This window comes from Fringilla coelebs (genome assembly GCF_963513975.1).
Source record: "Fringilla coelebs genome assembly, chromosome: 6".
Taxonomy (NCBI): domain Eukaryota; kingdom Metazoa; phylum Chordata; class Aves; order Passeriformes; family Fringillidae; genus Fringilla; species Fringilla coelebs.
The window spans coordinates 47,457,816-47,479,549 of NC_140034.1; the positions used below are offsets into that span (position 1 = coordinate 47,457,816).

The 21,734-nt window shown below is 42.3% G+C and overlaps 1 protein-coding gene across 2 annotated transcripts in view; it reads left to right on the forward strand.

Annotated features, from left to right (window-relative positions):
- Window positions 1–3,216: 3,216 nt before the first annotated feature.
- Window positions 3,217–21,734, forward strand: part of KCNQ1 (potassium voltage-gated channel subfamily Q member 1) — a 329,750-nt gene continuing 311,232 nt past the window's right edge. For both annotated transcript variants that reach the window (XM_084208526.1, XM_084208525.1), the window contains exon 1: window positions 3,217–3,686. In XM_084208526.1, the coding sequence (XP_084064652.1) occupies window positions 3,289–3,686 (398 nt within the window). In that variant the 5' untranslated portion in view covers window positions 3,217–3,288. The remainder of the gene's footprint in view (window positions 3,687–21,734) is intronic.

Consider the following 21,734-nt stretch of genomic DNA (forward strand, 5'->3'; position numbering starts at 1 on the left):
TTTGAGCCTCAGCTTCCACAGGGAAGAAACCAGGCAAAAGATCAAGGTGTCTCTAACTGGCTGCAGCAATTCCTGCTTGTAAACATTCATCAGTGATTTAGCAGTGTGATGTTGCATGGTGCTCTGGCAGGCACAAAATGAAAATGCAGCATGTCATGAGCATATCTGTCACTGCAGGCATAAATGCACTGCAGGCATGTTGCTCATAACTTGGTACAGGATGACAGAAAGAGGCCCAGCATGGTACAAACATTTTTGATTGATCAAAAAAGCCTTTAACTAATAATTTACTAGTCTTGCTCCAATTAAATTTCTAAAACTGGGAGCTTTGCCACCAGCTTCACTGTATTATCATCATACCATAATGACTTATGATATCTCATGTATAAAATCACAGTCCTCTTAAAGACATAAGGATTTAAAGCAGTTCTTGCAAATTGTGAATTAAAAGGTATATTTTCACTGCAGTTCTGTAAATACTGAAAGTAGATTATTATTATTCTAGCACAGTAGATTATTATTATTATAATAACAATTCAGCGCAGTAGTTCCACCTTAATATTTATAATCCACATCCTTTTTATTCGACATATCTTCCTACTTTCTTCACTATCAAAGCTTAGATATCAAGGTCCATAAATATATTTGAACACTCATCTCCCTCCTCTTGCCATTTTTAACTCTTTCATGCATACATCAGACTCTCTTTTTTTCTCTTCTTCCACTTACATAATTCTGTTGTTTTGTAAAATAAACATGATTAAGATCAAGACAAGGCAACTTATGAAGGGGGAAAAAAGGGAATTGCCATTACTATGTTAAAATATGCATCTTGAAAACGTTGCAAATTAATATACAATTTTGTTAATATACATTAAAGATAATTATACCCTAGATTCTCATCACTAAGTAGTCATTTATTTGACACTTTTATATAAGTATGCTCTTGCTTTCACCTGTGCCAGGCATGTTTTGCCATTCAGTACCTTGAACAAGCCGGCCATCATCAAACAATATGATTTTTGCTACCTAAAAATAAGTGTTATCTTTTATCAGTAACACACTGAAAATATAGATCCTGATTAATTCATTGACTTTGGGAAAAGGTCTTTAGATATTTCCTGAATATTAATTTTAAATACTTTAAAATTCCTTTATTTGCGATGATTCTTTGAAAGATTTAGCCAGCACTGGAATTCCAACCTAAAACCTTATGGCAATATTTCTGTCCTGAAAAACAACTCAATATATTAGGCTGTGGAATGTATTTGAGGCTTCTTTTGTTTTGCAGTAAAAAATTTATTGAAACAAACTTTGGTTCTTTGGACCAGTTTCTCACTGACCACTGAAGATTGAATTTAGACCTTCCCAGTTTTCCTCCCTGTTTAGCCATTTAAGTATATAATACTGCCTAACTTTTCTTTTGCAAGGAAACTGCATAAGTAATACAGAAATTCCATTTTCCTAGGTTCAGATTGAGTGAGGATTCTATTCTCTGTTTTGTTAATCAGTGGATAAATAACAACGTTATGTCCCAATATTTTTTAAGGATTTTGACAAGGTTTATGAAGACCAACATCATTTTCATATGAACATACAGCCTCTTGTGTGGCTGAACTCTTGTGTGGCTGAACTCTGTGTGTTATATTTTGCAGCTGGCTCCAGGATAAGGCTCTGTATAACCCAGACAATGTTATGTTGGTCTATAAAACAAAGTGGAACACTTATATAAAGAAACACATTTGTTAGCTTTAATATCAAGACTTTATCAGGCTGGCCCTCAAACAGTGAGCCTTCAAGGGTAGTGATGACATTCTTTCTTCCATTAGCCCTTTTTCTTGCAGGCTTGTTTCAAGAAAGAACAGTTCCTCAAAATAGAAAAATCAGGCTCTATTTTGACCTGATGCAGGAAATTCTTCCTTTGAAATGCTGTTTTTATTAAGCTGGTTTGTTCTTCATGCTCTGGTGGAGGGGGGAAAGCCTGGTAAGGACGTTGTTGGTTTAGAAACAAGTTTTTCAAAGTCTCATTTTAACACTTCTGGTTTTGTATTCCTAAGATGGAGCCAGATCCCTCAGGGGTGTAAATAAGTACAAGAGCCCACCGGTTTTTCTTGTTTACACTGGTGGAGGATCTTGCCCAGTTCCCCTACGATTCTCCCCTACAATTTGTACAGCCTGACATTTGAATGGAACTGCAATTAGCAGAGTTGTTTTCGTTTAACTTTATTTAGCACCTTATCTCCCTGTAACATTCTTGTCCCGGTACCAGTATCAACCATGAACTCAACATAGCTCTTACTAGTGCTGTTCTATTTTGAGCTGGGAGAAAAAACCCACCAGTCCAGATCAAAGAGCACCTTTCCCTTCACTCTGGGAATATAAATTGTTAACTAATTGCTGCACCAAAGTCATGACAAATCGATTCACACCACAGTTATGGAAGTCGTAACTAACTCCACCGCACAGGAAAGTTATCCAGGCCCTCAAAATGACCTGTTGTCAATGGCCAAACACATGGAACTTTCCACAAAAGCCAAAATGCTGCTGGTGAGGGACTCAACTTGTAGAGGATGCAGTTCTACAGGACTGTGTTTGTGGAGTTCTACTGTTTTCCCAGTTCTTCAGCTATTCACTCCCTTCGGTTACAATAACATAAAGGACTGCAAGACCTGTTATTTGGGCACATAGTTCTTGCTACTCATTTTAAAAAGAGCCTACTCGAGGATTCAAACTCTGGCAGAGCTCTGCTGCTCCCAGGTGCTGAAATTCTGCAAAAAAGAGTGGAGCAGCAAGTCCAGAAGGCTTTGGAGGTCCTAAATCTGAAGTAAGGGTTTGAACCCCAGCATCTTAAGCCACACGATGCCACAGTTCTGGGAAACACCGGCGTAGCTGAGAAGGCAGGAAAGTCTGCTGGGTTTCTGGAAGGCTGCTCCCTGCCCCGGCAGCTCCTCACACAGGTGAGAGGCCACCTGCACGCAGCCGTAGCCGTGCCAAGGCACAGGTGCTGCAGGCGAAGGTCAGCAATGAGGACAGCGACACTTTCGAGCGCAACTCGGAGATGCTCCGGGCGCCGCCCGGGGCTCCGGCCGGTGCCGGGCAGGGGGAGCGGCTGCCGCGGGCAGCGCCTCCCGCCGGGCCGCACCGGGACTGCGCCCGGGCCCGCCCCCGCTTCCCCGCACCTTTCCCGGCCGGAGCCGCCCCGCGGGGGCCGGGCCAGCGGTGTCTGCGGCGGGACGGGGCGCCCGGCGCTGCCCGCAGCTCCCGGGGCACCGCCGCGCCGCCCCAGCCATGTCCTCCAGCTCCCCGCCGGGCGAGCCCAAGAGCCGCAGCCTGGGCCGGCTGTCGCTGCCCAGGAGAGGCAGCATGACGCCCGGCAAGAAGGCGGCGGCGCTGGAGCTGGCCGAGAGCGCCCCGAACGCCCACTACGCCCCGCTGGCGGCCGCGCAGGGCGGGCAGGCGCCCGCGGGATGCGGCCCCGCGCCCGAGCGGGAGCGGGCGCGGCGCCTGCGGAGCGAGGTGGTGGTGGTGAGCGCCGACTGCCCGCGGCCCCCCGTCAGCCTGGACCCCCGCGTCTCCATCTACAGCCTCCGCAAGCCCCTGCTGAGCCGCAGCAGCGTCCAGGGCAGGGTCTACAACTTCTTGGAGCGGCCCACGGGATGGAAGTGCTTCGTGTACCACTTCACCGTGTGAGTAGCGCCCCGCTGCCGCCGGGCACCTGCTCCGCGCTCCCGTTACCGCCGCTGGAGCGCTGTCCCGGCCGTGCCCGCGGCTCCGCCGCCGCCCTCGGCCGCCCCCTGAGGGGCCGCTGCTGCCGAGCCCCCTCCCTGCGCTCGTCCCCTCCCCGTAGGCTCCTCGGGCACGGAGTCTTCCAGACCTGCCCGGTGCTCCGGGCTTGAACATCGTGCAGATACGGTCCTTTGGGCTCTGGGTGGTTTGGTTTTTTTTTTTTTTTTCCCCCGCAGGTGTGATGCAAAACAAAAGTCATTCTCCGGGGGAAAGTTTGCCTTTTTAGTTAAGAGAAATGCTGTATCTCAGATCAGGAACCCTTAGGTGTTTATTAGATAGTGCAGGAGCTGGTTTCAGGCAATTTTCTTCAGAAGGCTACCGAGGGAGCCTTGTTCATACTGATCACAGAAATGAAGTTGGTAGCAGTGTCACCCAGTCTTTATTACATTTTGATGCATGGCTCCTGATTTCAAGCAGTGACACCTGTGTGATGCCGATGCTCACCGCATAGCAGCAGTTCCTAATTGAACAGGTGCTATTGAACAGGTGCTATCAATTATCAGCGCTGCAGTCTTGTCAGAGGAGGATGAGAAACAGGTGATGCTTGTTTTCCTTGCCTCTTTTATTGCCCCGGCTCTACCTCCTTGTGCTCTCCATTACTACAGGAGGGAGGTGGTGGTTGGAGGGTGCTGTTGAACCGCAGGTAGGTTGAAAGTTGCTTTGTCTGTAGTGCTGTCTGTAGAGTGCAGTGCCAAACCCCAGCCAGCAGGTCTGTGGTGCACGAGCATCCCAACAGGTGTCTCTGTGAGGTATCAGCTTTTCCACCGAGGTGTTGCTGAAGGCTCGTGTGGCCCTTGGGCAATTGGCGTGTGTTAAATGTAGGTGAGAAGGTCAGGTCGGAATGTGGTGTGTGTTTATTATATTCATGCACAAACATATATGTATGTGTGTATATCCATTACATGTATATGTGCTTATTCCAGTAGCTAGAGTGAAAGATATTTTGTGGTCAAAATCCTAAGAAAAATCACACCAAAGTCAGTTTTTATGACTTTGTTACTGTATTCTGATTTTAAGTTCTATTTCTAAGTAATTGTTATCTAAAGTCAGGTCAGGATCTTGTGCTTCTGTTCCATACTTGAGGATTCTGGAGTGTTTAGGTCAACAGGTTAAGTGGTACCAACTTTATTTTAGTGGAGGGGAAACAGCTGTCATCTGAGTGTATGTAATTGGGAGATGACTGGGTACAACTGCTGAGGTAATTGTGGGCTCCATTCTCTTTAGCCTTATGATAATGCCATGAGATGAGAAAATGAGTAATAACTGTAATTATGAAGTGCCTGATAGTTGTTGAACAATGTAAAATGCTTTTGGGAATTGGAGCCCCCCCGCCTTTTCTTTTTTCCCCTGCCCCTAACCAGGAGTTTTAGGTAGCTGTCTTTTATGGTTTCTGACCTTTCAGGTGTCTCAAATTACGTTTAGATGGTGCAGCAAACTGTTTTGAATATCTTATTTAATGTCTAAACCTTAACAGCAAGTCTAAGAAAACTCTTAAAAACAAAAACCAAGCTTATAGTCCTTTCACTACTTAAGGTTCTAGCCTGACTTTTAACTGGTTTTTTTTTTTTTTTTTTGCAAGTATTTGCAGTGTGGATTAATCCTGTTTGCGCAAGAATTAAGATTCTGTAATATGTGTAAGTCATTACGTGTTTCCCCCCTCAACACACACCCATGGTGTAAGCATTAGCCCCAGCATTTCCCTTCTTTCCAGAGCTCTCCTGATGCAATGACGAATGACAGTGGCAGTAAATAGTCTCAAGCCTCTTACCAAGCATTGTTTAAATTCCTTAGGGCACTGAAGAGACAGAAGAGAGTACTGACACCCTTGTATGTTTCTCACAAGGCAATCTGCAAGTACCCTTTAGGCAGCCTAGCTCTGATTCCCACCAGCAGAGGGAATTGATGCTTTACTGTTCTCAGCCCAATTTTTTTTTTTTTTTTGTAGTACATAAGCTTTTTGTGCCCGTTAAATCATGGTATAAGTTACTAGTCTTTTTAAATCATGGTATAAGTTACTAGTCTTTGGTCCATACTTCTCCAGCTCTTTCTGAGCTCCCAAAGCTACTTTCTGCTGTGCCAAGGAACGCTATGTTTGGAGTACAATCCCTGCCAGCCAGGTGCTGAGTACTGGCAGATGAATTGTTGCTAAAATTAACTGATGAGGCAGATTTGTCTCATTCAGAGAAGCTGCTGGGCACCAGTGTCTCCTCGGGAGGAGGCACGGGACCTGCTTTGTGCAGGCAGCTGGATGCAAGGGATGAGGTGCACAGCTGGAAAGGACTTGGAGTCGTCAGACGCACACAGAGGTGTGCATGTGTCCTTTCCCACTGGAGGAAGTACTTGATTGTTCTATTGTCAGCATACAAGCAGTCATTCATAGAATGCTAAGCCTGGTTTTACCTCGGGGTGTGCAAGGACCTTGGTGTTAGTTTCTCCTGCCCAAACGAGTGTAAGAAACTGAACTCATTTTGCCTGTTGTCTTTTTGACTCCCTCTGCAGCCTGCCTGCTGCTTTATTCCGGGGGCTTCCAGCTGCCTGGGAGGTCTCTGTCGCTGTCCTGCATGTTTAGAGGGGAAGGAGAGGAAACGGGAGTGGTGTTAAGTCAGGGCATAAAGCCCTTAGCTGAGTGGAGAGCCCTGGCCAAGATGGGAGCAACCACTGGGGGCTTAACTTTCTGTTTTCTGCGTGGTGTGGAGTGTGTGACTGTGTTCTTAATTATATGCTGTAATTGTTACAGTTAGAAATAACTCCTGGAATAGCCCATGTAACTTACTCTGGACCTGTATCTCTGGCTGCTTGTTAAAACACTGTTTATCAAGCGATAAGGGCTACATCTACTGATTGCCTGTCACACCCTTTTCCTGCTCAGGAATCTTAGTCAGTGGTATGTAGAATACTAATAGCTAAGAGCTGATACTCAGGATTGATTTACCTCAGTTTTGTACTATATTGTTTAGAAAAGGGAAGTTGGACACTAAGCTTTAATCCACAGATTCTAGGTTGTTTTGTTTGTTTCATATTAGTTGGATTGCTGCTTGTTCTGGTGAGTAGCAAAGGCCCTTGTGTACCTTGACTTAAAGGAGGGAATCTGGCTGTCTTGCACAGGTCAGGCCATGACCTATTTTCTTCGGATTCATTTCTTTCATAAGGTGTCAGAAATACCTGTTTTTCACTATGCGAAATGTATATTCTCTCTTGTTGATATTTTCAGTCTCCAGGGTAATTTGACACTCCAGTCTCTGATGAAATCAATTTAATTCTAGACAGGTCTTTTCTAATAATATTTCTGATTTGCTTAGACTGAAGAGGAGAAACATCTCAAGTGAGCAGAATAGGGAATGAATTATTGTGCCTCTTTTATACTTGATTTTTGAAGACTGTGGAAATAGCCTCTCTGGGGAGAAGGCATGGTTAATCAGCCATTAATTTGCCACTCAAAAAACCTGCCTAAAAGTACTAGTAGAGAGGACAGAACCTCTTAGTTCAGCTACTTGACGTGGTTTGATTTTGTAATAAATGTCATGTAAATAGATGAGGCATATGGTATACATGCACCTGATTTTACCAGGGCAAGTAAATTGTGCTTGGTGGCTGAGGATCTACATGCATGGCATCTGCAAACACAGTTGGTGGTTGCTTGGAGACTCGGGCTTTGCAAGCAAGAGCTTGGCTGCGTGGATGGCAATGTCCTGCCAGGGCCACCAAATCTGCCTGGCTGTCAGAGCAAGGGAATGACTGAGTGCCACTGTTCTCAGTGACCTTCCAGGCTAGGGCATCTTATCACACTTATCATAGCAGTGCACCTTGAGAGGGCAGCTCTGAGAGGTGAAATGTTCTGCAGCCTGAAAAAATCAAGTTTTCAGTCTCTAGGAGGAGAGGTGGAAAAAGAAACTTGGCTCTCAGAGTGGCCTGCTGAAACTCTTGGGTACTGTCCTACAGTTGAAAATGACTGTACAGAGTAAGTGAAGTTGTCAGATGTTAAAAAGAATTATTTTAGATTTAGGTGCTTGAGGGAAGAGTTTCTTCTCACCCTCTTAATTTTAAAATAAACGTCTTAAAATATGCCTGAAGAAACTGAAGTTATGAACGGATTTCTCTTGTTCTTGGTGTGGCAAATAATGACTTTTGGCAGTGTTGACTCCCTGTGTTCTTTGAAGTGTTGGCTGTAACCAGAAGGAGCAATTTGGAAACTGATGGACCGTTGGTTTGTTCTATTGTGGCAGCTTTCCTTTGTTGCCATGCAAGATAATCAGCTCCTGTCTTATCTTTGCATGCCTGTACCTGGTTCAATTTACTTTGCCTTTGTATAAGTTTGGTTTAATCAGCAATGATTGTCATTGAGTCTGTTTGAATCCCAAGTTGTTTACATAAGCTTGGACTGGCCAGTGGTTGGGGTTTGGAAAATTGGTCTGTGGAAACAGGCAGACTCTTAGCAGCACGGCTGCATGTGTGTGCACACAGAGATAGGAAGTGAGGGTAGATAGAATATTCCAGTCGCCTGAATCAGGACTCACAGAGTTATTAAAGGCAATGCAGTGTTTGCACCACGCTCTTTACATACATTACATCGTGAAGAAAAAGCCTAACTCCAATTTAAAATCCCATTTTTGCCGTCTTTCCAGACTTACTGCAAACACACTTCCAAACCTACTGGCTCATACTTGTTGTGTAAAATGTTGAGGAGGAAAAAAGATCCATAAAACAGTTAGTGTGTGCACATGCTCACACATGACTTTTCCTTCAGACTGAAGAATGTTGCAAACTGAATTGCTGTGGTTTTGATACGAACTTTTGTATGTTTAGAGATTTTTGTGGCTCAAAATCAGACTTCCAGATTATTGCTTCTGTTTAAAACAGAAAAAGGAGACATAAATCCTCCAAGGTAAGCACAGCTTTTCCAAGTGGAAAGAAAGAAATATGAATTGATCAGGGTCATATTCCCTGCTGTCAATAAGAAAGAAATATGACTTGATCAGGGTCATATTCCCTGCTGTCAATGGCAGGAAGACACAGATTTAACTTTTTTTGTCTCATGGTGATCGAGGTAGTTTAGTTGAGGCCAATTTGCAGCAGAGCAGACACCTTTGCAGCCTAACACTATATATCTGTCAATGTGCTTGGTAAAGTTTTATCTGAGAGGAAAAGGCCCTGGAAAGCTGACTTTTAAGTATTCCCAGGGAGGAGGGAAGGCCATTTGCCTGCCCCACGTAAGAAGGTGTGCTCATGTTTAGGAGCTGCTGCTGCAGAGGTGCCCCTGTTTGCTGATCAGCCTGATGTTGAAGCTTGGGCTCTTGGCAGATTTTTGGAGGCAGGTGAGACTGAGAAGTGGCTAAAGGGTTTTGTTGTTCCCTTCTTACTCTTTTATGCTGCAGTGCGGCCACTTAGCTACAATATTGCAAGAAGGTGCTTCTTTGGGACCTTGTTATTGAAATAGTATTTTTTGGCTTGGCCAGTACAGAGCTACTCCCTCTTGCCCTGTTTCCCAATTTGCAAGCTGTTAGAAGTTTCATTTTTGCTCTGGGCTGTCTGGCTGTCTTGTGGCTGAGACCAATCCAAGTTTGTGCCATGAAGAGCTCAAGCGTCAGTCCAGTTACAGATCAGAAGGAGTCCCCATTTCTCTCTCCCAGTGGGACAGTGGAAGTTCTTAGGTTAGGAAATGTAGATAAAAATAACTGTGTAATTGACTAAGGAAAAATAATAATAAAAAAAAATCTGTGTTTACTTAGTAATTGACTGCCATCAGAAAGAAAAGCAGTATGAGAAACCAAATCCTCTCAATGGCAACACTAGTAGATAATGCCTGGAAGCCACTTTGATGAAATCACTGTCTTTGCATTATTTGTTGCGTTCAGTGATTGCTGCATGAAAATTATTGTGGAAATGCATTTTGATTGTTGAAGGGGAAGGAAGGTGAAAATCTAGGTGTCTTTTAGGTAAAATGCCTTTTGGAGACGCCTCTAGCAATAATTGGGAAAATCCAATTTCTGTTCTGAAATGCACAGTGGGATATGGAAAAAAATTCATTGGGTCAAGGAAGTTTTGTGGGGAGAAAAAAGACTTTGTAATTGTACCGATGCTTAGGTTTTCTAAAAACAAATGGAAGCAGAAGACTGTAAACTGGCAAAAACTAGTGCTCAGTGAAGACAGATTGTGTGCAGTGGAGAAATAAAAACCGTGACACACAGAAGTTATGCATTTTTTCAATTTGGGCAGGCTTTCCAGGGATAGGCCTTCACTCTTTTCCCATCATCCTTCCAGTATGACATTCCAAGTCATTCTCTCATGTTTGCTTTCCTCCAGGAAAAGAATTTTCCTACCTTTAAAAGTTGCACATGAATGATCTTAACAAAACCAGTAAGTGCAGCATTCACATTTCTGTGTCTCTGTCAAATGGTTGGTTGGGCAATTCTGGCACACTTCCTTGCCCTGGCTCCTCAAGTGCCTGGGAGAAAACATGCAAGGCTGTGTAGATAGGCCTCTTTCAAAACTTCCATTGCAGCTGAATCAAGGCTAGAGTTGAGATTCAATTGCAGCGAACTAATTAGGCTGAGCTCCAAATGCCTGAGTGCTGGATGTGTTACAAACAGCGGTGCCAACATATGCTGCAGAGAGCTATGTGCAGGCACAGAGCTTAGCTGACTTCAAACTTGGCACCACCTCATTAATTTGGTGTGTTAATAGATTGTTTAATGTGCATTAGTGGCTGAGCACAAAAGCTGTGGACGCTTGCTCATTCGGTTCCAGATGGAAAATAGTGTCTCGTTGGGGGCAAGGTGTTTTCTGCCTGCCAGCAAGAGGTCCAACACGTTTCAGATGTCTTGGAGAGCTGCCAGATGCAAATAAACCTGGTGGGGAGGCTGACTGACGCAGGATGCTGGACTGGTGGGTTTTTAGGTGGGGTACTCAGCCTGGTCGTGCAGTCATGCTTCATCTGGCATAATGGCCTGTGAGAACCATTATAATGCCAGGCATGGTAATGGGAGAGCACAGGCATTTGCTAGGCTCTGCTACAGGAGTGCTTGATGTGTGGAGTTGTTACCTCCTACCAGGAAGATATGCATGTGAGAGTGTATTTTTATCTCTGTATATAATAAATAGGAGTATTCAATGCTGTAGTAATCGAATTTAATGTTAATTTTACTGTACGTTTTTATGTAGTTTTTCTTTTTTTTAATAGGAAATTCTAAAGCTGCTCTCAATGAAGAGTTTTCTCTGGCTTCCAGGCTGTGCATACCTGGAAAACTAGAGAGGTGCTTGGTGTGAGCTTTTCCCTTGTCTGATGTGACCCATTTTTGAGGATATATAGACTTTCTTCTTCTTTGTGTTCCTACTCTATGGTACAGAATGCTAAAATAACATTTTCTATGTTCAAGGAGCTGTAAGAAGTTGCACACAGTGCAAAGCAGGGCCTGAGTAAGTGTGCAAGTGTAGTGTAAGTAGTTTAAAATATCAAAAAAACCCCACCAAGACCCAATCAAAACCCCCCAAAGAACAACAAAACTCCACAAAACTCAAAAATACTGTCCCACATTTCTTCAATGGTAGTTCCTTCCTTAACAACCACATTTATAACAGAAAATGTGACCCCTTGGAAACATTACAATAAAACAGAGGCACAGGGGAAGCTAGTGTTTTATTAAAGCTTGCTACAACCACCATGACAAAAGCCAGGTTTTTTTCTCTGAACTGCTTTACTGTCAGAACTTCCAGTTGTGTGAGATAATGAGCACACATTTGCTCAAAACTGACTGAATCCTTCTTGAGTTTTAGAAGAAAACTCTGTGTTACTTTTGCAAGGAATACTTCAGGCATCAAGTCTGCAGCCTTGAGATTTTATCATTTTAAAAGTGATAAGCTACAAAAAATAGGAAATTTTACTGCAGGTTGTTCAGTGGCCTTTAGATATTCCTAGCAAAGTGCCCCATGTAGGTATCTTTATTTTATCTCTTGTTGTTCACAATCACTGTGATAATTTAATATTTTACGAAAAATGTTAACCAAAGTCAAAATAAACCTGGGACAGGGCTTCTGGATCCTTTTAAGTTTCTTCTGCTAATATTGAGTTGGATCTTTGAATTTCATATTAAAGCTCTCACTAGGAACATACATCTCAGGTATATTTTGCTAATGCAAGTGGACTTATGAGACCTCATTTGACAACACAGTTTTGTCCCATTTGTAATAGGGAACTGAATTTTTTGCTTTTAACCGTAAAATCCCTCTGTGATCTGCTGAGCTTTTCTAAAAAGTAAATGCTTTGTATATAACTACACCAGTATTTACTTCAAATGAGAAATATACTGGTTTTAGTGAACGAAGATCATAGACTAGTAGAAAAATCTTTGTTTATCCTAACAAATTGTGCTCTTGATAATAATCTATTAATTTTACTCTTACCCTAGAAATAGAGCATACATATTCTTTTACAATAATAGGAAATACAGTACATTTGTTGGAGTAATATTTGGTTTGAATCTTAAGAAGTTATCATTGTGTGTTTAACTTTACTATGTGGACAGCTGTTTGCTTCCTAGTGGGAGCAATTTGTAAAGGTAAAAGGTAAGGACCAGCTAGTAAAGAGGAAAACTTGCATATACTCATCTCCAAAATTAGGATAATTAAAACTACTTGCAAGGCATTGTGCACCAGGTGTGTAGAAATATTTTAATATTATGTTATTTATAGTACAGCTGGTTTTTCTTTAACACTAAGCATCTCATGGTGCTAATTCTGTATGAACTTTGTCCAGGTGACTGCTGTCTCTTGTCTGTAGTAAATATGTTAAATCACATACCATTTGTATGCAGGTTTTTACCATCTCACCAGTAGTTTTGATGTAGATCTCTAACAATTAGTGGTCTTCCCTCTGTCTCTCCTTATGTGTTTTAGACTGGGCAAGAACACAGGTTTACCTCCCTCTGTGTAGACAGAGTGTGGTCACCCTTGCAATAAGCTGCTCACTCTCAGACAGCTGGAACTGACACAGGGAGACTGGGCAGGCTTGGATGTGCAGAAATTCAGTGCTCAGAAGTTGTTGGTTTCCTCTGCAAACCTACAATGAATTCATGAAACCTCAGGGATCCTTTTAGATTGTTTCAATTTTTTACAGTATTTTCTCATTGCAGTGCTAATATTACACACTTTTATATCAGTTGGATAGTACAGAAAATTGGGTCATGGTTTGAGCACAGAATGTAAATCACCCACCAGGTAATTTCCTTGGATTGTCTCCAAAGTCACCAGGTGTAATAGCAGAGGCAAGGATTACAGAGCTCTTGCTCATCCCTTGTGCCACAAAGGCTGAGGTCCTTGTACTGAATGCATTTTCTTTCTGCAGAGCAAGGAATTGCCTTCAAAGAGAGTGTTTGTTCCTGCAGTAGCTATCCCCTTCCCATGTCATCTGAAAATGAGCTGGGATTGGTTCTGGAGTCTTTTCTTTCACAGCAAGCTGCAGGGCACCGCAGTTGGAGGTGCCTCATCTCTTGCACGGATGTTGACAAGTAGAGCAAAGGAGCATGAATGCAGGAAATGGTTTCTGCTGCTAATCTCATTCTTACACCCTTCAAATGCCTGTGCCCAATTATTTGTGCAGGGCAGGGGAGACAGGGGAAGAGACAACAGCAAAGATCTTCCATCCTGGGGCTTTGATAAGTAGAGATTGTCCTGCGCTGACCCTGTTAAGAATCAGTGGTGTTTGTATTCTGTGCAATGGCTTTATCTGATCTTTACAAACTTCAGCAAATAAGGCCCTATTTTTTCCCCCTAATATTCATCCTAAATAGATCTTGTAGAGGCTATTTGTTCTTCACCCCTGTCTTAGAAGACATTAAAATGTGGTCAAACCTGACAATGAGTAAATAACTTAAACGTGTATTGCTTTATTGTAGTGTGAGTAAACTTCATGTGATTGTATGCTGTTATCTTAGCTGTGACCCAGAAGGTACTGATAATTGGTTATCTCAGCACTTCACACAAAATAAACCTGCTCACTTGATGTTTTCTGTGTCAACAGGTCATCCAGTACCCTGGCACTAAGCTGTCTGAGCATCCTGTTTCAACAGCATGTAAAGTATGCCAGGCACAGGCATCTGAGTGTCACCCAGTCGTGTCAATTGTATGCCTTCATAGTTCTGTTCATTCAAGACAGCCCTCTGTAGATTTTATTTAATTTTGTGACTTGGTCTTACTTGGGCAACTACCTATTTGAACTACAGAAATGAGGAAAGAAGCTACAAGAGTGAGGGAGAAAACAGACCTTTGAAATCCTGCAGGTTTTGCAGCCCATGGAAGGCTGTAGGTGTATTGTGTTAATGCTGAGCCTTCTTTGGTGTCTGAATTGCGTATTGCACTCTGGTTTTCAAGCATTGAGGTTATGAATTGCTTATTGCACTCTGGTTTTCAAGCACTGAGGTTATCTCCTCGTGACTTCTGTGGCATTCTTTTGTTATATGGCTTTAATAGGAAATATTACGCATCCATCAAGTCTCGCTGTCAAGTGAAATAGAGAAATTGAACTGACTGTGAAAATGTGACATGCTATGAGAAGAGCCTGATCTCTAGAAATTTTCGGTGGATTGTATCTGTAGGAGTAAAGGGCCACCTGCTTGCACCTGTTACATGAAGGACTGGAGATAACATTCAAGCAGGTTTTGATACTAGCTGTTAACCTCTGCTGAGACTGACTGCTTTTTCCAAGGTAAATTTTCTGTCAGATGTCTTCCTCTTGAAAGAAACAGTGCTTGTTTCAGGAAACCTGTATATGGTCTGTGTTTGTTATTATATTATTGATTATTAACATTATTGATTATTAATACTATAGTAATATTTATATAATATATATTAAATAATTATATTATTGTGTTATTGAAATAATATGTGCAAAATGCCATGGGATTCTTTTCTTGAGGAATTCTGCTGGAAATGACTTGGTAAGTAATCAAACTGTTTCAAAGTACTTTGAGGAAATCAGTCTGTTTGTTTATACAATGTGTGCCAGCAGTCAGTGTGAGCTGTGGTCAAAACCCCCAGCCCTGTGTATCTTCAGTTTCCTCCTCCTCCCTGTAACAAATGCAATCTGATGATGCTCCTGTCTGATTGCTAAAGTGGAGTGCTGTGTTCTCTTTGGAAGTGCAGTCTCTCTCCACCCCCCTCAAACACCACATTTGTCAGTTTGAAGCAGAGTTTATTGTCACTGTTTTTTTCATATTGTGCCTCTTGTGCCTGCTCCCCACCCTCCCTATGTCTCAGGTACTTTGGTCTGTAGAAGAGACTTTGTGTTCTGTTGAATTTTAGTGGCTGTGAAATACCATGGGAAACTTGTGCAAGTTTTGGACTGAGACTGAGGGTGGAAATTAACTCAGTTGGAGCAAAGTGTCCCATAGGCAGCCATTGATTAACCAGAATAAAATTTGGCTGAGATTAGCACCTACCTTGGTAAAATAAAACTGGTATTCTAGAGCATGTCTTTTAAAAGGTATTTAGAAATTGAACTCTGCTTTGAGTGAGTGGTTTAGTTAGTTAGTGGTGTAGTTAGGATATGGTGTGGTAATGAAAGTAGTTTCTTCACTTTCCAGTATCTTGTGATAAATGTAAGGTAGAATGAAATGGTTTTTTTGCAGGATATTTTGGAGGAGCAGCACTGCTATTGCAATACAAGGAAGATAAATAGTCATGGGAAAGCCAGGCAATGTGTGCTTTCTTTCCCAAAGTGTCAAGTGACTGCTTTATAGTAATGAGCTGAAATAAGTTTGAATTTGTGGAATGAAATGGAGGAAAATAGCCTAGACAGTAAGGAAGAAGGACCACCTGTAAATTTACTTCTTCCTCCCAACTCCTTCACATCAGTGTTACTGGCTGCCTTGTATAATTTTATAGAGAGGAATGGACCAGATGAGCTCCATCAACATCCCAGGGACCTGAATGAAACCATGAGATTTACTGGCTGTAACCTTCTCTGCACTTCATATCTCTACCAAATTTGATACTAATCCAGATGGTTTTTAAGGATGCATTTCTGCTGCTGGATGTGGATTACAGCTGAGCTGTGCCTGCTAGATCAGCCTGGATAAAGCTGTGCTAAGCATGGAGGTGGAGGTAATGCATGTGCAAACCCTGATGGGTGTGAGCTGACGGGGTGTGAGCTGGTTCTGCCCCAGAAGCTCAGGAGCTGCAGCAGTGCAGGGCTGTGCCTGTGCTGGCTCCTTAGCACAAGTGGGCACCAACAGTGCTGGCTGGCACTGGGACCAAAGCCTGGCACAGGCTGTGGCTCACCTAACTGGGTAGAGACACTGCAATGTGCTCTAACACGACCTTCTGGAGCAGGGATCCTTGTGCATCCTCACATCATCTAGTGCTCTGGGAATGTTTCTGGCCTCTGGGATGAAGTGACAATACACGTAGGTAGCCGGTCTGTGCTCTTCAGTTTTCCCCTGGCACTGCTGCGGTGCTTCAGAGCGCTTTGCTTTCGGCACCCTTGGATGTGTGTGAGTGCAGTGGCATCAGGGACTGGCTGACAGCTCTAGCATAAATAAGGTTTTTAGCCTTCTTACCCCCTGAGTCACAAGTTCAGTGGAAGTTGGAGGCTGTTTGTTCTAGATGTGGTAAATAACACAATCTGACTGCTCTCTCCTCTGGCACCCGCGTCTAAAGCTGTTATCAGCATTGCTGTGGCATGTTTGATTTAGGGGCAAATTGGCACCTCTCTGACAAGTGCTGGAATGTCCCAGTCTGTCCTTGGGGTGTTGTTGGCATCTTTCACACCAGTAAAACCTCATCGACAGTCGTGATCGTGGGCAAACACCAGCCAAGTGCACAAAAGCGCTTATCGCCTGCTCGGCTGTGCATTCATAAAAAGCAAAGCCATAAAAACCTCCAGTGGCTGGCAATTCCAGAGCTTTCTGTTAGACTTGAAAAGGAGTCCTGAAGAATACAGGCTTCTTATCGATTTTAATTGCAGGGCAGTGGAGGCCTGCTGTTTGTTTAATGTCATTTGGTGTTAGCAACTCTGACACTGTGTTGCAGAGATGTTTCTGGCTAGGAGCGTTCTGCTGAATGCAAACTTAGATTCAGCAGAAATCCTTTGTTTTTGGGAAGAACTCAGGTTGAACAATTGAATCTAACAGGTAAAGAAATGCAAAATGGGATGTTGAGAACAGATTGACTGGACGTGCATCGGGCAATATGAAGATGTTAGATTTTAGAAAGTTGAGGTTTAAAAGTATGGATGCTGCTATATTGTAATTGCTTTTCATTGCTGTTGAAACGAAGTTCTGTATTCCCTAATCCTTTTAGATTGCCTTTTAGAATGTTGCAGTCATGCTTATGCATTTGTACTGAAAATGAAAAAACATCAGCAATAACGTTCTCTGAATGGCCCTGCATTCCTGGCACACGCTATTAGCCAAAATTCATGCCACCTTTAGGGAACTGGGCCAGACACAAGATCACTTTGAACAGTTGCATCAACATTTGTATATGGCTTTACCCGTGAGATTTTGGTTTTGAGGTCAGCTTGCTGGATTTGAGCTGTTGTCAGACTGTCAGGTGAGGGCCTACACCTGCATCAGCAGAAACTGGTGGATGTGCAGGTTTTGGAAGTACCAAGCAAACATTTTAAATGCAATTATAAGTGCATTGAACCACTTTTAAACAAAAGAGCAGTAAGAAAACTCTTTGAAAATTACTCTGAAAACCACAACTTAAAAATAAGAAGGTGATATGAAGAATATTTGTATTTTATAGCAGCTGAGAGGGAGCAGATTGACAGCAGTTAGTTAATCGGGAGTAGCTGCAATGGAAACTGCTTCACTGACCTCAGGTCTACTCCTTAAGTACCAGCTGTATCCCAACTGTCTGTGCTGTGGTTTTCACACATGACTGTGGAAGATATGTTGGACTGTCTCTCTTGGAATGAGACCTGAATTCACTTGCTTTCTGTAGCAGCTTTGAAAGGCTTTAAATGAGACTTGACCAGAAATAACCAATTCTAGGAGTGTGACTGTGGCTGCTTCAATTTAATGCTTCATCTGTTTCTTGAGATGCTCAGGGAAGCCCTTTGTTTTGATGGGTAATTTGTTGGCAGCTGTCTATTCCCAAAGAAACTGGGCAAAGGGAGCAAAAATAATACGCAGAACTATCCTGGTGACTGAGAATAAGAACACCATTATTTTGGTGTCCCCCAAGTATAGGTAGAAAATAGATACCATTGCCTCTCCTCCAAACTTCTTCACTTCTGGTTGGTGAAGTAGCAAAGGAATAACAATGTTTTAATTTTTCTTAATGTTGTGTATGTATCTGTCTTTATTTGACATTCTTTTTCCTTCAGCATTTTCCAGTTTGTTTGGGTTTGTTGGTTTTTTGGGGGTGTTTTTTTTTTTTTTTTTTTTGTGTGTGTATGTTTCTCAACTTCTTTGGACTCTTGGGAGAGCAGTTGTGTATCAGATTAGGAAAAGCAGTAATGAGAATCTGGAGCAGTTGTTTACTTTCTGTGTTGAAGTCTGTCCACACTTGAAGTGGAAGGAAACTGCTTTTCCTTATTGCCAGTTGCCAGGATTTGTGTTGGTTATGTTTTTATATTTTTTTTTCTTTTTCCTCCTGCATGAGGAATTTCATTGCTGAAACTGCTTTGGCTTACGAAATGCTGAGCTATTGATGTGTCTATAGTTAATTTATGGAGAGGAACACTCCTGCTGGAATAATGCATAGCCAAGCTATTACTGGCTGGCTACTTCTGTGTGATGAAACAGAAGCAGGAGCTGGAATCAGTCGGTTTTCAAGTGGTCACCAGTTCAAGTCTTTTAATTCAGAGTATCCTGGCAGTGTTACTATGCTGCTGCCTTTGGCTTTGATGGATGGGAGGTGTGGATTTTTTCACTTCTCACCTTTATTTATCTTGATGTTTCCTCATATTTGTTAGTTGGTTTTTTTTTTTTCATGAAATAGGAAATGTTTACCTTTCAAGAAAAAAGTCTTTCTAAGCATTCACAACTCCAGCCAGGGAATGGATTTGCAGTTTTGTGTGTAGCAAGCAGTTCCTGTTACTCATGAAACAGGAGTGGCCTTTTAATAAAGGCGCCAGATCTCTGCTATGCAATTACCATAAAATAACCAGTGCAGCAATTCTGTATTGTGAGCAGCTTGACAACCAAATGCTTTTTGAATTGCTTGTAAGCTCTGGTGAGGAAATAAATCCTGAAGAGCAAACTTTAATGCTTATTGCGTGCCCTGTTTCTAGACTGGAAAATCTCCCCTTAACCCAGTGTGTAATACAAATGCATCTACATGCTCAGCCTGGCTAGCCAGGAGACTTGTTGGGAGTTATGAGAAATATGAACCCTGCAGAAGGTATGGTGCACAGAGCTATGAATCCTTATTTTGAATAACTGGGTGAATGTTGGCACCTATTGAAAGGCACCAGATCTTCAGGCCTGCAATGATAGTGATGTTCTGTAATCTGCTTTGAGCACAGCTGATCTTTTAGACAATTTTACTGTCAGATTGCCTTTTTTTGTGTGTGTGTATGCAGTGCTTAAGCAAAAAACCCCACTGCTGCATGGTGGAGGTTGCTAGGTACTAGTGCAACGCAAACAATAAATAATAGGGATCATGCTGGAGTCTTCTGAGGAAGTGTAACATGAGACAGCCTCCACAGTAATTGCTCTTTTTTTTGCTAGCCTCAAGCAGGACTGTCTTTAAGGCTGGGACACATCCTTTTAAAATAGAGTGCAGTGCACGGAATGAAAGGTGTCATAAGCAACTAAAAGACATTAGTGGTGGATGGTCATGAAAGAAACCTTACTTGCAGCCAGCCCAGTGAGTTGCAGCCTGTGTCCTGGAGAATGTGGAGCCCTGCAGCCCAGCCACCAGGATGGGGCTTCTGAGCTCTTCTGGGGAGTTATGCGAGATAATCTCTTTTGCTTTCAGAGATTTTTTTTTTTAATGTTAATTTGTATTTCAGTTTTCATTCTTTGTAGGTGGAGGTCTTGCTTATTTCAGTGTAATACAATATTTGAAATGCTGAGTATTTAAAAGAAGAGTAATAAAAACTTGCTGTATAAGTGTTTATTCGCAGAGTACTCAAGCATACTTAATTCTCGATGAGATGCACTCTCATTTGTTTTTCTTCATCTTGACCTGTGAGTCAAGGGCCTGCCAAGTACAGTTTTGCTCTGATTCTTAGAAAAAACATGAGGAGATAGAAAGCTGAGGAGAAATACAGAGTGAAGAAGGGGCAGAGGTTTGTGTAGGACCAGCTAAAGTAGTGAAGTTAAACAGATAAGTTATCAGTGTGGTGGTGAAATTAACCCAGCAGGTAGGTTATTAATAAAGATCACTCCAAGCTCTCAAAACATAGTTGGCAGGATAACTGCACTGGGAAGCACTTGTTTATGGTTCTTCCTTTACCATCCCTGTAGTGTTTCCATGGCATAGAAAGATTAGAGGCTGAGGCAGCGGTGTAAAAGCTTGGAAAGGTTCCTCGGTGTTTGCTGAATGGGGCTACCATGCCTAAAGAGTGCTGCCTGCATTCTTTTATAATCCTCTGGCTCCTGAGCCATTTAAAAGCTGTGATTTCAGGCATGTGAAGAAGGCTTTTATGAATCTATTACTAAGAGGTTTTCTGGCAGCTGGCAGCAACCATCTCTCTTGTAAGTCTAAAGTTTCAGTAAATAAGAGGCTCCAAAAATCAAACTGACTTTTCCTCCTATAAAAATATTCTGCCAAGGCTGACCTTAAAGAAGCCCAGAACTCATAATTAATTTTTGCATGTACATTCTCTCACATCTCTCTAAAACACCCCTGCCCCTATATTAGAGTGACTGTTCATTTATTTGCTGGTGACTGGGCACTGTGTGTGTCCTGTGTGCTCAGAGTGGCATGTGGTTAGCTTTTTACTGGCTGGCAGAGGGTTTTCTCAGCTCAACTTGAATTCAGTGCTGTAAATTTCTGTGCTAGGTGGCTGGTAGGTTTGCATATGCATGAAATTGCTGTGAAACTCTTAATCAGGTTGATCATCACCTCCCATTACACAAAGCATCCTAAGCTTAAGTTTGCAGCTCTGCATCACTACTCCTTAGCTCCTCCTGTCTGTAAACAGCATTTGAGTCCCTGTGTGCTTTTTTTTGAGAGAAAGTGCCCAGAAACAGAGGAAAGCAATGTGTTTCCTTTTGGGTCAAACTAAAAAATTGCTTTGGAACCCAATATGTATATGAAGTACTGTTAAATCAGGGATATTTTCCAATTTTTTTTTTACTTGAGAGTGTGTCAGCTGAGGCAGAGATCAGATCCTTTGTGGTGGCTGATGCAAAGAATGGCCAGGTATTTGCTTTTTAGTGTGTTTTTGGGTCAGCAAAGCTCAGGTGGTGATAACAAATAGCTTAAAGTAGTAGCTGTACTTTTCTCTCTAGAATATAAATAATTCTTTGTATGTACAGGACAGATTTTCTGATTGAGTGTCATGAGCTGTGAGTGACGTTTTTATTGCTGCTTAGACAACACAGTTCTGCTGGCAGTGAAAGATATCTGTGCACTTAGGAGTCTGGGAAAAAAACCCTATCCTGAATAGTTTAAAGCCAAAATATGAAAGAATTAAAAAAAAAGAAGCGTGAAACAAGGTAAACCCCTAAAATCCTCACCTCAGTATTCACTGCTCAGCATTAATGCTAACACAGGAAAGTAACTAAATGTTTTAATTATTAATGGTTTCTCTAGTGCATATACTAAGTATCTAGAAGGCTCTGATCTTGCTACATACTGATTTTTCTTGCCAAGCTGCACTGAAATATTAATGTAGCTGACTTAAATCCTGACAGTTAAAACATTGAAGGTTACCTGCCATTGCATAATCTTCAGGTATAATATATTTTTCCCATTTGTTTGGGACGATGGGAAACAATTATGTTTAAATCTAGTTTCAAAGTGTACAGTTTCTGAGGTGAAAAAGTTGGAGGGAA